This window comes from Caretta caretta, chromosome 2 (genome assembly GCF_965140235.1).
Source record: "Caretta caretta isolate rCarCar2 chromosome 2, rCarCar1.hap1, whole genome shotgun sequence".
Taxonomy (NCBI): domain Eukaryota; kingdom Metazoa; phylum Chordata; order Testudines; family Cheloniidae; genus Caretta; species Caretta caretta.
The window spans coordinates 117,219,455-117,235,904 of NC_134207.1; the positions used below are offsets into that span (position 1 = coordinate 117,219,455).

General features: G+C 43.8%; 1 protein-coding gene across 2 annotated transcripts in view; it reads right to left on the minus strand.

Annotated features, from left to right (window-relative positions):
• The window catches only part of BMP6 (bone morphogenetic protein 6), a 163,252-nt gene extending 150,033 nt beyond the window's left edge, over window positions 1–13,219 (minus strand). Inside the window, exon 1 of one of the 2 annotated variants that reach the window (XM_075125385.1) lies at window positions 12,275–13,219. In XM_075125385.1, coding sequence (XP_074981486.1) covers window positions 12,275–12,815 — 541 coding nt within the window. In that variant the 5' untranslated portion in view covers window positions 12,816–13,219. The remainder of the gene's footprint in view (window positions 1–12,274) is intronic. The other variant, XM_048839805.2, reaches the window with a different exon arrangement.
• Between the last annotated feature and the right edge of the window lie 3,231 nt (window positions 13,220–16,450).

Sequence of the window (16,450 nt, forward strand, 5' to 3'; positions counted from 1 at the left end):
TCAGTTCCAACTTCATTGTGAAGAAGATGCTTATAAAGAAAACCAAACACAGAGAGAGATACACATCCCTTTTGTAGTTCAAATATGCAACTTGGATTGGGAATTCTATTTTTCCAAAGCCATTATTGATGTAAAATAATAATAATTAATAATAAATAAAAGTTGGCCTGGTAGCGCTATGCTTTAGTATTCTTTGCTGCCATGCAAAAGACACAGGTTTGATCCCTTCTCCTCCACCGTCCATGCTGGACTGGGAGCATTATTGTGACAGCATGATATTTCCCTGGGAAAGGGAATGCCTGGAATTGCTCCGCAGCAACCTAGTGGCTGTGCTAGATGTTCTATTTATGGGTTTCAAAGGGAGTCTCATCTAGCCTTCCTCATTCAAGACAGGTCACCATAATGCAAGGCCTTGAGGGAGAAGTTGTCCATTCTGGAGGAGCCCCTTGTTCACAAAGCTAGATGAGACGTTTCAGTCAATGTTGTGCAATAATGAAAATCTGTATAAATAAAATGTGCATAGTAACGCTGCATTGGTAACTGTTGTCTCTCTCTCTCTTTCATTATTTAAATACACACACACACTTTGTCAAGATTAAGTGGGATTGAAACAGCATAATGGGAATCAGTAGGAGGGAAGAAACAGTGCTGAAAAAAAATCTACAGTGAAGTGATATCAAAAAAATTACCTTTTCAACCCCCCTACCCCTTTTAATTTGTGCATATTCATTTGGTAACATCCAAATCCACCTTTCTCAAGAAGAGAAATTCTGCTGATCAAAACCACATTTAAATGGCACTAAAAAAGCAACTGTTACTTCATTCTAAGGCACAGGTCTATATTGCAGACATTTCACTATGTCTGAAAAATATTAGTCACACTACAATGAGTGTCCAATTCTAAACAACTTCTATACTGTAGTCTATAAAAAGACAGGCAGACTAGTATTTCTCATCTTGTATGAGCTTGCTACAATTTAACCTTTTTCTTAATCTATTTGGACAATTTTCAGCAGGCTTTTTGGATTTGCTGCTAAAAAATTTATTCTCACAGATTCATATCTCAAACAGTCTGGAAACTCAAGGGATTCTCGAGATACAGTCATGCAATTATGCACCTCTGTTTCAGACAAACTAGAGCCCCTTTTCTCCAACACCTCTTTGCTCATGGCTGTGAATATCGCAACCTTTCTCGGAGCTTTGATCTGTTTTCATTTTTAAGTGCTCCTTGTAGCCTAGTTGGGAGCTCAGTGACTTTGCTTCAATAGACATTATGTCACCCTTTAGCACATATGTAAACAGAGTGTCTAACACCTTTATAGTATAAGCCAGGCAAGTGTAATGCAAAGAAACTGACAAGATAAGTATGCATCTGCACCTGCATAAAGCAATATACTACTAATATGAACACTTATGTTGTATACATTTTTAATGTACTTTATGACAAAGAAATTGTGACTCATAAAGCAAGATTTTACCTTGATTAAATATATCTTATGTTTACACAGAGGCTACAAATAACTGATACATTCTTGTCTTCTTATTGTAAAAGAAACATTAGAAAAAAGATGAAATGATACATCCTTGCAGTACTGTTTAAAACACTTTCTTCTTTAATACTGGCAAATCTTGATTCCTGCAGCACAAGTGTTCAAACTGTCTTGATTAATTTGCAAAGCCACTCAAGCTGTACAGTACATTTATACACTGCACAGATTGCAAACACTGTGCTTCTGTATTCTAAATAGGCATTTTCAAAATGATTCTATTTATACACAAATATTTGATCGACCAATATTCTGAGTTTATATGGAGCCAACTGTTCTGAACTCTGGTTAGACTGGGCATTAGTGCAGAACATCAGGTGATACCACTGGAAGTTTTTAAGGGGAAGTTCATAGGGAAATGTATTCTTGAGATTAACACTACATTGGATCAAGACAGTCATGTGCAGAACTCTTAAAAACACAGCTACTGTTTCAATTTGCAGAACACTTAGGCCGGAGGTCGGCAACCTTTCAGAAGTGGTGTGCCAAGTCTTCATTTATTCACTCTAATTTAAGGTTTCGCGTGCCAGTAATACATTTTAACGTTTTTAGAAGGTCTCTTTCTATAAGTCTATAATATATAATTAACTATTGTTGTATGTAAAGTAAATAAGGTTTTTAAAATGTTTAAGAAGCTTCATTTAAAATTAAATTAAAATGCAGAGCTCCCCGGACCGGTGGCCAGTGTGAGTGCCACTGAAATCGAGTGCCATAGGTTGCCTACCCCTGACTTAGGCTATGTCTACACTAGACTTTTTTGCCAAAAAAAAAAAAATCCCACTGTTGCTAGCACTAATTCAGTTCTATCATTGTTAGCCACAGTGAGTATGCTAGTATAGGAAGGGCTCCAGGAAACCACTGAGTTGATTAACTGTGCTCACAGTAGGTACAGACAACATTGGATTAAAACACCATGGCTGCCAGCCATGGCTGCCAGTTACTTACTTGGTTACTTAGTCATCCCACCATTTCTGTCCCCAGTGAAACTGAACTCAATAAGGTTGCAGAGGGGTAACTAACTATCTTCACTGGAGTTGAGCAAAGGAAACTGAAGGTAGCATTTGGCCCTGCAACTGGAACTGGGTTATTAATTCTGTGGGAACAGAATTCTACTCACTGTCAGAACTGTTCTACTTGCTCCTGTTACCTATCACTACAGAGATGGCAGATAAAGGGTAAAGTTTCCACAAGTGCCGTTTCAGACACTTAGGACCCTAAGTCTCTCATTGTGTTTGAATGATTCAGGCTCCTCAGGCTCTGATCCAAAGCTCATTGAAGTCAATGGGAATTTTCCTATTGAGTGCAATGGGTTTTGGTTCAGACCACATATGTCCAAGTCATTTTTGAAATGGACTTCAACTTCTAAGTTACTTACACACTTCTGAAAATGTCACCCCAACATTTATTTATGTCACCAAAGGAAGAAATGCTGAATGCACAGATCGCAGCTCTGTTAAGCAACAAGATGTCTCCATATAACACAAACTGCAATTTAAAGGGGAAATATTTACATTCTCTCTCCAAAAATAAATAAATAACCATGCACCTCTCTGCCCCAGCCTTAGATCCTATACATACTCCCAAATAAAAAGGGGCTTAATCCAAACAAAATGCCTGGCCACCAAAACATCAAAATCTGTTCTTGAACACTACAAGCCTCAAGCAAGTAGAATGGTCCTTAATGATTTTGTGGAGGTCAAAAATGGACAGTTCAGACAAATCAGGAGACATGGACCCATGAATTGGCAAACCAGAATTTGTAGATCATTTTAGAAGTGTTTGCAGAATAACATGACTTAGGTCAGCAGTAAATTTGGTCTACAATATGAGTGAATACTGTGACATTTTGGGGATCACGCAGCCCCGTAAAGAGTTCTGTTATTGCCTGCCTTTTCCTTTGGGTGCCTTAATGCTCTGCTGCTATAGCTCAGAACTTTGACACCAGTAGCCAGCCTTCAAGCATGAAGGTCTCATCTTGGATTCCATCCACCTACTTACTCTTTGCAGGATGACCTCAATGACCCCTTCTGGTCTCATGTCTCCCCAAATGCATCCCCCAAGTTCTTAACTACTGGACACTCAGACTTCTCTCTTCTGATTCATCATTCATCTCTGAAGGAGTGAATCCTGCCCCCAAGTCATCAATCCACTCAGGGCTGCACACTGCACTCAGGTTGCACAACAGGGACTTGCTTCAGGTAAAAATAAATTAAAAGTTTATTTAATAGATAAATCTCACAGATTCAAAGGTGAAATAATAAGGAAAAAATGCATACAAGTTACATAGAAGACCATAAAGACAAAACTTCAGGCTTTACACTTCTATGTTAGCTAAATTCCCTGCTCTAATACAAGTTACCTACTGCCTCTGAACAGTTTTCTAGCATGGCTTCTGTCCTAGAGGATATCCAGTGTTTCAGGGACCACACCCCGCTTTGATGCTGGCCCTCAGTTTCTGGTTAGCCTTCACTTCAAACCTCTTCCCTTTTAACAGGGTTTGCAGGTCAGAGGGGGAGGGAATTTGTTTTTTTCCTTTCTCTCAGACATGGTAATTCATGGTTACACAGAGGAGGAAAACTCCCTCCTCCCTTAGTTTTCCAGGACTGAGTTTTTCTTTTCAGGTTCAATGTCTTTCTATTAATTTTAATGGTCTACCACTGACTTTCCCTCGGTTGTACAATGCTACATGCGTGGAGTTAGTTTTATGTAAACAACTAGACTGGGAGGTGCTCCTCCTTGCCTGATTGCTTCCCCACACTGCTGTGAGGTGATGCTGTAGCTGCACCCTGGTTACAATAACAATTTTCTATACATATATACACATGCATAACCACAGCCTGTACACATCTCCTAATGACCATCAAGTTCAGAGTATTACCCACTTCCATAAAAGACCTTACTTAATATATATTTATACACAATAACATTGTATACAGCCAGCTGATTCAATTGCTTATTCTTCGGGGTTCAGATCCCCTGTTCTCTCCTTTAGGCGTCTGGACTCTGATTGTCACAAATATTAAGAGCACAAAAGCCATGAACAATAGCACTGCAACTATCAAATCCATTTTTAATAAATGAGTAGAGTTAAGAAACAGCTCCTGATGGCTGATACTGCCACCTTAGGGCTTGATTCTGTCACGTTTACTCAATTTGACCACACTTCTGAAAAAATCAGGCCACTTATTTAAGTAACAGTTCCTTGAAAACTTGCACTTGAGTCCACCAAGCAATCCCAAGATTCTCAATGGAAACAGCAAACAAGAGACCTCTCCTATCAAACTACAAGCCACGAAAGCTAGAAATTTGGGCCTATAAAAGACACATCATAACAAATCTTGCATCCAGCCACCCAAGAGTAAATTTCAGATAGGCAACTTGACAAGAAGGTTATTATTCCAACATATTGTAAAAAATGACTAATTTAAGAATCATCTCCATAATGGCATCAGCCCAAATCATGCCACCTAATAATGGCAAAAGCAAAAGGAGTTGGAAGGAAATCTAAATTGGGAACAATTGCAGTTCAGTACTCAGTGGCCAGCTATTGGTGTAGCTACATCACTGCTGATCCCTACATATAGACAAGACCAAGCTGGGGTTTGCACTAATTTCGTTATTTGAGGCTATTCTCATTAGAAGAGTGCTCTGCTCTATGTTAATAGATATGTAAATAGTCCATAGATAAGGTTTAATTAGATAGTGCTCAAGAATATGTAGCAAAGTTCCTGGGTTTTCTGGAACCAATAAAACTTGATGTTGGGTATTGCAAATGGACTACTTTTGCGCAGCTCTTTACATCAGCTCTTAACAACAAGGTTACACAAGTGTCGACAATTTGCCTGGAGTTAGACAGTTTCCAGTTACATAAAATTTGTTGTGTGATGGTAGAACAATAAAAATTCATTGTTATAAATAATCAAATAGAGGTGCTTATTGGTAGTAGATTAATCATACTTAAAGAGGTCTACTGTTTGGGAAACAGCAGAGATAATCAATGGGGCTTTCTTCTTTCTCTTAAGGAATGAATACTTTGCTCTAACTTCTTAAATTGTTCAAATTAGTAAAGATGTAAGATTCCGTAGCACTAACTACCCCTCTCAATTACATGGGTAGTCTGGGCATCTCTCTTTCCTTATTTAAGTTAAAAACACAATGTACAATGTTCACATTTTAAACTAAATGCAGGAATATTGTTGTTTTGATGGTGCTGGACTAGATTCAACAAGGACTTACACCAACATAAACCCTGGTGCAGTTCCCCAGCGGCAGAAAGTCACGTAGAGCCAGGTGGCTTCAGCACAAGACATCCACAATCTCCTTCATGGCATAGCAGCCATAAGGGTCCAAGACAGTCCAAAAAGACATCAAAGCTGGCCAGGAAATGGGCTTGACCAGAGCAGCCAACAAATGTGAAGATTCAGTGCCCCTCCTCATTGTGCTCCTGAACCTTGCCTCCTCCCCTTTCATTTTGGAATGTCCACATGTATAAAATGTAATAAAGAGCGTGAAGAAGAATTTTTTCACAGGACTCGTCTAGTAGAGGTGTTTGAAGCTCAAAGAAAAGTAACATGTCTGACACTGTCCAGGTTCTATCTCACTGCCACAGAAAGTAAGAGGGATCTGAGGGAGGGCTGTGGCTGCTCCACCTTCTGTGCCCTCACACAGGAGCATGAGAAGAAGGAACAGGGCGCAGGCATTTCCTCATGGACACTGTTATTAAAAAAAAATTAATCTTGCATGCATGAGACATGTGAGCACCTACAATAGGATCCACACTCACAGAAGAATTTATATTTCTGATTCTATTAAAATGACTCTAAAGAACACTCCAATTTCTTTTGTAGTCACTACTTTACCAGTAGTCAAAAGACAACACCTTTAAAAAACACTGACAATGCTGTTCAGAAAACCCTGGACTTCAGAAAAGCAGACTTTGACTCCCTCAGGGAACTGATGGGCAAGATCCCCTGGGAGAATAACATGAGGGAGAAAGGAGTCCAGGAGAGCTGGCTGTATTTTAAAGAATCCTTATTGAGGTTACAGGGACAAACCATCCCAATGTGTAGAAAGAATAGTAAATATGGCAGGCGACCAGCTTGGCTTAACAGTGAAATCCTTGCTGATCTTAAACACAAAAAAGAGGCTTACAAGAAGTGGAAGATTGGACAAATGACCAGGGATGAGTATATAAATATTGCTCGGGCATGTAGCAATGGAATCAGGAAGGCTAAATCACACCTGGAGTTGCAGCTAGCGAGGGATGTTAAGAGTAACAAGAAGGGTTTCTTCAGGTATGTTGGCAATAAGAAGAAAGCCAAGGAAAGTGTGGGCCCCTTACTAAATGAGGGAGGCAACCTAGTGACAGAGGATGTGGAAAAAGCTAATGTACTCAATGCTTTTTTTTGCCTCTGTCTTCACGAACAAGGTCAGCTCCCAGACTACATGCACAGCATGGGGAGGAGGTGGCCAGCCCTCTGTGAAGGAAGAAGTGGTTCGGGACTATTTAGAAAAACTGGACATGCACAAGTCCATGGGGCCGGATGCATTGCATCCGAGAGTGCTAAAGGAATTGGCGGATGTGATTGAAGAGCCATTGGCCATTATCTTTGAAAACTCATGGCGATCGAGGGAAGTCCCGGAAGATTGGAAAAAGGCTAATGTAGTGTCCATCTTTAAAAAAGGGAAGAAGGAGGATCCTGGGAACTACAGGCCGGTCAGCCTCACCTCAGTCCCTGGAAAAATCATGGAGCATGTCCTCAAGGAATCAATTCTGAAGCACTTAGATGAGAGGAAAGTGATCAGGAACAGTCAGCATGGATTCACCAAGGGAAAGTCATGCCTGACTAATCTAATTGCCTTCTATGATGAGATAACTGGTTCTGTGGATGAAGGGACAGCAGTGGACGTGTTATTCCTCGACTTTAGCAAAGCTTTTGACACGGTCTCCCACAATATTCTTGTCAGCAAGTTAAAGAAGTATGGGCTGGATGGATGCACTACAAGGTGGTAGAAAGTTGGCTAGATTGTCGGGCTCAATGGGTAGTGATCAATGGCTCCATGTCTAGTTGGCAGCCGGTATCTAGCGGAGTGCCCCAAGGGTCAGTCCTGGGGCCGGTTTTGTTCAATATCTTCATTAATGATCTGGAGGATGGTGTTGATTGCACCCTCAGCAAGTTTGCGGATGACACTAAACTGGGAGGAGTGGTAGATATGCTGGAGGGTAGGGATAGGATACAGAGGGACCTAGACAAATTGGAGGATTGGGCCAAAAGAAATCTGATGAGGTTCAACAAGGACAAGTGCAGAGTCCTGAACTTAGGACAGAAGAATCCAATGCACCGCTACAGACTAGGAACCGAATGGCTAGGCAGCAGTTCTGCAGAGAAGGACCTAGGGGTGACAGTGGACGAGAAGCTGGATATGAGTCAACAGTGTGCCCTTGTTGCCAAGAAGGCCAATGGCATTTTGGGGTGTATAAGTAGGGGCATTGCCAGCAGATCAAGGGACGTGATCGTTCCCCTCTATTCGACATTGGTGAGGCCTCATCTGGAGTACTGTGTCCAGTTTTGGGCCCCACACTACAAGAAGGATGTGGAGAAATTGGAGAGAGTCCAGCGAAGGGCAACAAAAATGATTAGGGGACTGGAACACATGACTTATGAGGAGAGGCTGAGGGAACTGGGATTCTTTAGTCTACGGAAGAGAAGAATGAGGGGGGATTTGATAGCCGCTTTTAACTACCTGAAAGGTGCATCCAAAGAGGATGGATCTAGACTATTCTCAGTGATAGCAGATGACAGGACAAGGAGTAATGGTCTCAAGTTGCAGTGGGGGAGGTTTAGGTTGGATATTAGGAAAAACTTTTTCACTAGGAGGGTGGTGAAACACTGGAATGCGTTACCTAGGGAGGTGGTGGAATCCCCTTCCTTAAAAGTTTTTAAGGTCAGGCTTGACAAAGCCCTGGCTGGTATGATTTAGTTGGGATTGGTCATGCTCTGAGCAGGGGGTTGGACTAGATGGCCTCCAGAGGTCCCTTCCAACTCTGTTATTCTATGATTCTATGATTCTATGAAAAGTAGCCTTTCTATTTAGTTAGCATCCACTCATTGGAGTCCTGATCACATGCAAGTACCAGGAAAATCATGTTGGTGGTGATTGCAGGTGAAGAGAATTCAACTATGAGTTTTGGCAGTTTTTTGGTATATACCTAATAGGAGCATTGAAAAACACTGAAATCCTGTACATTTTTGCTGCTTTTTCCTAGGATATACCATACCAATACCCATTTTCATACGCAGCAATTCAGGCTGGTCTTTCTCCCATCAGAACTTGTCTCTATCTTATGCTATATCAGTAAGCTTCCTGTTATTTTGCATTATAAATTATCATTCAGTTGAAAAGAGTAGACATTAGTACATTTGCAAGAGACCAAGACATCCCAAGAGGCAATAAATGCAACACCAATTGCTCAATCTCAGTCTGTTGATCTATGAACAGTTTAATAACAGACAACGATTATAAGTGTCATTATCTTTTATGACTAGCAACTTGGATGTTGGTGAGAAATTTCTAATGTTGATTCATACTTCCTGATACTCATAGCTAGCATTTTAACTGTTATTTCAATATATTACATGAATAATTTCCCCTGGTCATTATGTAAGTGTCTGGATCCAAATTATTTGAACTGATTTGAACCTAATGAATGCTTTGGCTCACAACAGAAAACAGTGCTTTTACTGTACAGAGGGGAGTATCAATCTCTCCAATAATTTTCCTCAAAGGCTTTATCCAGCAAAGTGCTAAACAACTTGCCCAAAGTGCCCATTGAAGTCAATAAGTGTTGCAGGTGCTCAACGCTTCTGGGAATTGGTGAGCCCCTTGCAGGACCAAACCCGTAAGCCAAAATGTATAAAAATAAGGTGATGGCAGCAATGTGGCATCCTCCCCTCTATTCTGCAAAGCTCACTTGCCTGAACTACATGCAGTCAGGCTTCTGTGGGTTTGGGAGAAGCCCCGCTGGTTGGAAAGTAGATGGAACTAGAAAAGCGCTACTCTCCACAGCATCCTTCTCCTGGAATTCCTAGAGTAAAATAACCCTGTGCTCATTAATTTACACACATTCCTGCTATATGCCCTAGAGAACCCTAGTGGCAAGGAAAAGAGCCAGCAATAGTTGGGAATGCCCTGGCAGCTGACAGTGTTGCCAAAGCAAACTGGGCAGGCAGAGAGTGGCGGGGAAGCTCTGAGCCACTGCATATTTGCCCAAGGTTCCATAGAATTTCCCCACCAATTTCAGAGCATCCAGAGTTTAAGGCCATGCCCACTGTCTGCTCCTTTGGTGGCCAAACTCTGACAAGCAATCACATAAGGGGGCAGAAACTCCACGGTCTTAAGCCCATTGATTTTTCCATCTAACTTTGGCCCAAGAGTTTCTATAAGCGTGCATCATCCAGGCCTTGATTCAAAAAACACATGTACCTTTCTGTGGTAATAGTTTGACAGCTACATTTTTAAATTTTAGTTAACATATCATTGCTATAGATTAGGAAATTTGTGGAATGCTCAACAACACAATCTCTGAAGCAATCTCTTCCTGGATAAGAGTCATAGTTCTGCTACTTAATTCTAGGACCAACATTTATCAAAACATCTATTTTAAGATGACATTGAACCATCTTACTGTGAAGTCTAAACTTTACAGAACTTCATTAAAATGGAAATCACTTTGCACATTATCGTATTGGAATAATATTGGTGTTTCATTCTTCTTCACATTAAATGGAGTTTCACAATATCAGTTCCTTACAGTTGCATTCCACTGTATAAAACTTATTAACAAGTGTTTTCTGTTTTTCCATTGAAATTCTCTCTTTCGTGCATGGCACATTAATAACATTATGAAAATGAGATCTGTTTAAAAATAAGGTTGATGTCTAACAAAATGTATTTTAGCATCTCCCCATTATATATATCTTCCTATTGTGTTCCCAAGTGTCAGTCAGCATTCTTCTGGCAGAGGACTGGTACTCTTCATAGCCGGACCACAGCATTTTATAACCAAACAGAGGGATTGCTGCTGAGCAAGTCAAGGCATTCTTTGCTCCTGCTCCAGGACTATGCATGCACTGCCTGTGCAATACTGCTGGTTCCTGCCACAATTTGGGTGCAATTGACTACCATATATTTCATACAGTCAGATCTAACTATGTCTTTGTTCAGCACCTAAAACAAAGTGGTTTCAATCCAGATTAGGGCCTTTGGACACTATCATAATATAGATGTGAAATGATAATAAGCGATATTTAGTTATTTGAGGCCTAAGACTACAGGATACTACTAAATTCTGTTTGTTTTTATTAGAAAAGATGGTGTTGTATCCATACAACTCTAGTCTGTCACTGTTGTATCACTGGCCAAAAACTTTCAGAGGATGGGCAAGCGTTATACAGATGTGCACCACAGCTCTGCCAGTGCAATCCTAACCTGCAGAATGACTCTTGCTATTCTACTACTGGAACAGCTGTCCTAAACTGTGATTTAAATTGTCCAAAACTTTAAGGGTATCTTATGTCCTTCCACCTCACATTATTTTGCACTTATTGAAAACAACCAACTAACAGCAAACAAGTCTCTGAGGGGAAAAAGTTAATCATCAAGTTGGTGCATGTATCAGATTATCCAAATGTAATTTGAAAATCATCCTCAAAATTAAGTGAAATAGCAAAGGCCTGTTTAATCTTATTGAATTGAAAATAATTATGATTTGGCCTTCTGGATTATATCAAGTGCAGCATCACTTTAATAATACCTCATTTCTCTGGGGATATACTGTGCACTTGAAGTGAGATGGATTCAATGATCTGTTAGAAACTTTCCGCCTTTATCTGCTACAATCCTATGTTAGTAACACAGTGCACATTCAATATAGCAAATGATGTGCAATTGGGGGGAAGGGGTTGTGTTTGGTTTTTTGCTTTGATCCCTGACAACATATTCATGTAGGCGGCTGTAACTAAACAGTAACTTGGGAACAAACATTGGTTTCTCAAGAATCAACACATTCATCCATCCAGGACCTCACTGCAAAATAAATAAATAAATGGGGCAGCATATGTGTGCGCATTCACATGTACAACAGACAGCCAAGCCTGACTCCCCTGCTCCAGGCAAAAACTGTCAAACAAACAAACAAACAAACAAACAAACAGACAGACAAACGAAAAAGCGCCTCTCCCGACCAACTCACAGTCACTGAATGTTTTGCTGCCCTTAACTAATTAGCATTTGAAGATGCAAAGTGCTAGGTGAGTGCTCTCCTGCAGGGGCAAAAGAGGGAGAGCCCACCATGGAGCAGATTCCAGGGAGCGCTGAGCGAGTGCTTGTAAGAGGCTCAGGTAGCACCTTGCCCTGGGATGCAGTAAAGGGCCAGTACCGTGTCTAAGCAGCGGGGCCGTCTAGCGATTGCTAGGGGGAAGTTGAGTCAGCTCCGGTAAGATCTCCGCCACCCCGGAGAGAAGCGCAGCCCACCGCCGAGACACACCGATGTTCTGATCCCGGATTCACACCCAAGAGCCTCCAAATGCGGCTGACGGCTGGCTCTGCCCCCCCCCCCCCCCCAGCTCTCGCGCGGTGCCCACTTTCCGATGCCACCTGCTTCCACCGCCCAGATCACGTCTCCCCCTTGGCCCGCCCCTTGCCCCAGGCGGCCGCCTGACACTCACCCAGGTTCACAAAGCTCATGACCATGTCCGCATCGTTGAGGAAGGCGCTGTCCTGCGAGCTGGCCGAGGGGGAGCCGCCGCTGGGTCCCGGCTGGGGGATGAGGGTCTTGCGCTGCAGGGTGTGAGCGGTGTGGGGCTGCAGGCGGCGGCGCTCTGCCCCCGGCCCCTGCTCCTCCTCGCTGGACAGGGCATTGTACAGATCCAGCATGAAGAGAGGAGCCGAGTTGAGTCTGCCCGGCGGGGGCAGCAGCTGCTGCTGGGGAGGAGGCGGCCGCGGCTGCAGCCCGTGCAGCGGCCGGGGCCGGTGCGGAAGCCCCAGCACGGACAGGATCTCCTTCTGCATCTCCCGCTTCTCGTGCGACTTGAGGCGCCGGTAGAGGAATCCCGGCGAGGGGGAGGCTGGAGGCTGCGGCTGCTCCCTGCTGCCGTCCGCCAGCAGCGCCCCCGCGGCGGGCAGCAGGGGCAGCGCGGGCGGCGGCGGGGAGCAGCAGCAGCTGCACAGCAGCCCCCCCCACCAAAGCCAGGCGAGCCTCAGAGGCATCGCTCCCAGCCGGGTGCTGCTGCGGCTGCTGCTGTCTCGCCTCTGAGGCAGACGAGGGATGCCCGGCTCCTTCTGTCCCCGGGCTCTGCTGCTCCCCCCCTCGGGAGTTAATTCATGAGTGTGGGGGGGGGGGAGGCGAGGGGGTTAAACCTTCCCTCTCTCTCGCATGGTCACTCTCTGCCCCCTCCCCCGGCCGCGCAGGCAGACCCCGAGGAAGGGCTGCGGTGGTAATGCGGGGGGGAGGACGGGGCAGCTCAGGTGCAACCGGTGTGCGCCCGCGGTGGGGGTGGGCGGCTTCCCGCCCCCACAGGCAGCAAACGCGCCCCGCCGCTGCCCCGCTCACACAGCCCGCGGGGACTCAGGGCCGGGAGCCGCCGGCTGCGCGCGGAGCAGCCCCCGCTGCCCAGCCCCGCGGTGGGACACGCGCGGCTCGCCAGCCCGCCCCGAAGCCCCCGGCGCGAGCCAGCTGCGGCGTTGGCAGGAGCAGGAGCCCGCTGCCCTGGGAGGGGTCAAGAAACGCGGGGGGGGGCGGATAAAATAAAAGCAAACTTTCTCCAGGAGGCAAGTCCCTGCAGGGGAGCTGGAGGCTCCTGCTGCTGCTGCTAAAGTCCCCCGGGGTCGGCTGGAAGGGGTGATGGTAGGGCAAAAAAAAATCACATGCGCGGGCGCTGCTCCTCCTCCGGGGACTGGCAGCCTTGACTCACTGAGGAGAGCCGCGCTCCGCCAGGTACCACACTCCAGCTCCCCGAAGCGCCCGCCCACCCCCTTGACAGACAGCGAAAGCCGCTATTAAAGAGGCTCCTCCCGCGTCCATCGTGCGAGAGTCTCCCCACCCCAAGCCCGCTGCTAGCGGGGGTGTTGCCGTCTGCAACCACTGGCTCTGGGCTTCCCCAGCTGCAGGCTGGAAATAAGCCGTGGAAGGGAGGGGGGTGTCTCGGAGGAGGAGGGTGTGCGGGACACAAGGGGTGGAAGGCAAGGCCCTGGCTTTGCTGCTGCCCTGGCTGCAGTTTAATCTTTGGCAGGAATACGTGGTTTAGGGTGGGAGGCAGGGGGTTGTCTTGGTTTTTTAATTGTTGCTTCCTCTTCAGTTACTGAAACTTCGGCTTTGGGCAGGAAAATGGTAGAACCAGATGAAAATACCATGTAGCCTCTAATTGGTATAAGAGAGTGATGCTCACCGGGTTGTATTCACAAATACAAAAGGATTCATTTGGTTTCCTTTGATATCCTCACTGAACTGAAAGGGCAGCGTCATTTTGGCTTATTTGGGTTGTAAAAGGGCCCCAAAATGATGCTATCACAACTGGTTCAGGCCTCATCCTTGTCATCAGTCCCTTCCCCACAAAGGGGCTGATGTCTGACAACTATGTTGTGTTTTATTCAGGCCTGCAGTTAGACTCTTGTGCTCACAGAGAGCCCTGATGGACTCATTATTTTGTTCTTAAATGATACTGAACAAAACGGAATCAATCCTTTTATTTATTAGCAGTATTCCATTGGTACCCAGGAGTCTCTCTCATGGTCCAGGATCCCATTGTGCTAGATGCTGTACAAACACAACAAGAAAGACAGGCCCACCCCCAAAGAGCTTACATATTTAGAATGTTTAAAAACCTAGTCAGTTAATGGGGCTCTACAAGGGTCCTCCGCTGCAGATCCGACTGTGGGATTAAAACATTGTAAACTCCTCAAGGCAGGGATTGTGTCTTCCTATATGTTGTAAAACAGATGGTACTATAATAAAACCTCTGGCTGTATACATCTATACTGCACTGTGATTACCCTTGTACTGTGGATTTGCCAGTAGGTGTGGGGGTTTTTTTTAAGTTTTTAATTTGTTTTTTGCAGGGTCAAAGTACAGTATTAATTTCTGTCTGAATCTGGAAAACACCTTCCGCAGGATTCAGAATGTTGACTGGCAGACATATCAGGAAAGAGAGAAACTTTTCACCAATCAGACCTAAGCTGCTTATACACTTGCATAGATAGTCATGAGTTTTCCCTCATTAATTTTAATGGAGACCTTCAAACTAAAACAATGCATCTGTTATTTCATAATTACAGTAATTCAGAGGAATAGCTTCTGAATAAATTAATAAGAAGGAAGCTCGTGTACAGTCGCACTTACAAATTTTTAAAATAAACCAAGTTGTTGTTTTGCTCTGTTGAAAGAGCTCTTTCATATAATAGCTAAGTTAGCTCTACTTGCAAGGCTTATAAAAAAAATGGTGAATTGAAATTATCACCTGCCTTTTTTGTTCATCCTTTCTCCAATTTATACAACCTATTTAAATTGTTAATTTAAATTAACTTAGAATGTAAGTATGTTACTTACAGTACAATCAAATTTACTTTCAAAGCATTTTGGTTCTTAAAGCATGTCATATCTACGATAATTTTAACAGGGTACAATGTAGTACAATATTCTTAGAAAGAGACTTACAAAATGGCACATACAGCATCATTCAGGTGGTGGTCAAACCAAGTCATCCATAATGGTCTCTTCTGGCCTTAATCTATGAATAAGTAGTAATATGTACACAAACTGCTTGAAAACCTTATACGAGCTTATAAAAAAACTATTTCAAACCTTAGAGCAATGGCTGAAGAACAATTCTAACTCCAGCCCCTATTTATTATTGAAAACAAAATTTATAACCCGTGTCAAACAGACCAGTGGTAGACATTCTATATACTGGTCTCTATCCTTGTGGGTCATAGCATGCTCTCAGTTACAAAATTCAGGCTCATTACACTAGTACATCCAAGCTACCTCCACTGACGTCACTGGATTTATTCTGTATTTACACTGGTGTAACTGAGTAGAATTTGGTCATAGGAGTCAAATGCTGATCCATTTGAAGTTACTGGAAATATTTGTTGACTGTTTGAGGATCAGAATTTGGCACTATATTCACATTCAGTCTCCCAGAGCATTAGCTGGGACTATTAAAGACAGAAGACTTATTTTCAGAAGTTTAGAAGACAATTAAAATTTATTCTGAGGAAAGCAAGCTTTAACACTCATATTTTATCTATGATAATGAAGGAGAATCCTTTATTAACATTAGTTCTGTTCTCCAAGAAAGACTGTGCCTCTCAGGATGTGCATGCACAGATCTCATCTTAGTTGCCTTTGCAGCCGCCTATTGCAGTGGGCTCCTCACAGCATCAGAATCCCTTTGGAGAGAGAGTGGGCATGTACTAGCTTGAGGCATGGCCCAGAATGAATCTTCTCCTCCCTCTGCCTTCATGGAGATTGTTAGCTGTTCTGTGGCCTCCCGTACATAGTGTGAAGATTTGGGCTAGAGGAGTCTCTAATAACATGGTTCCAGTGCAGCTGGGGGGTGCTAGGGACCAAAACTAGTGGCCTTTTGCATATCTCCTAGGATCCATAGAAATCTCTGGTGATTATCCAGGTTTGGCCCTGTTGCTTGTTCCATGGGTATGCAAACCACACTCCCTCCTCTCCCCAGTGAAAAAACAGGAAGGCTGGGTAGGGGATCCTCAGAAACATCTTCCTCTTTAGCCCCCTCCCCTGTGTTTTAGTGTGTGGGGATGAGGAGGAGGGTAGGGATGATCCAACCCCAGTATCTTGCACATTTCCTTTTTTTGCATTGCTAGCACAAGCAGCT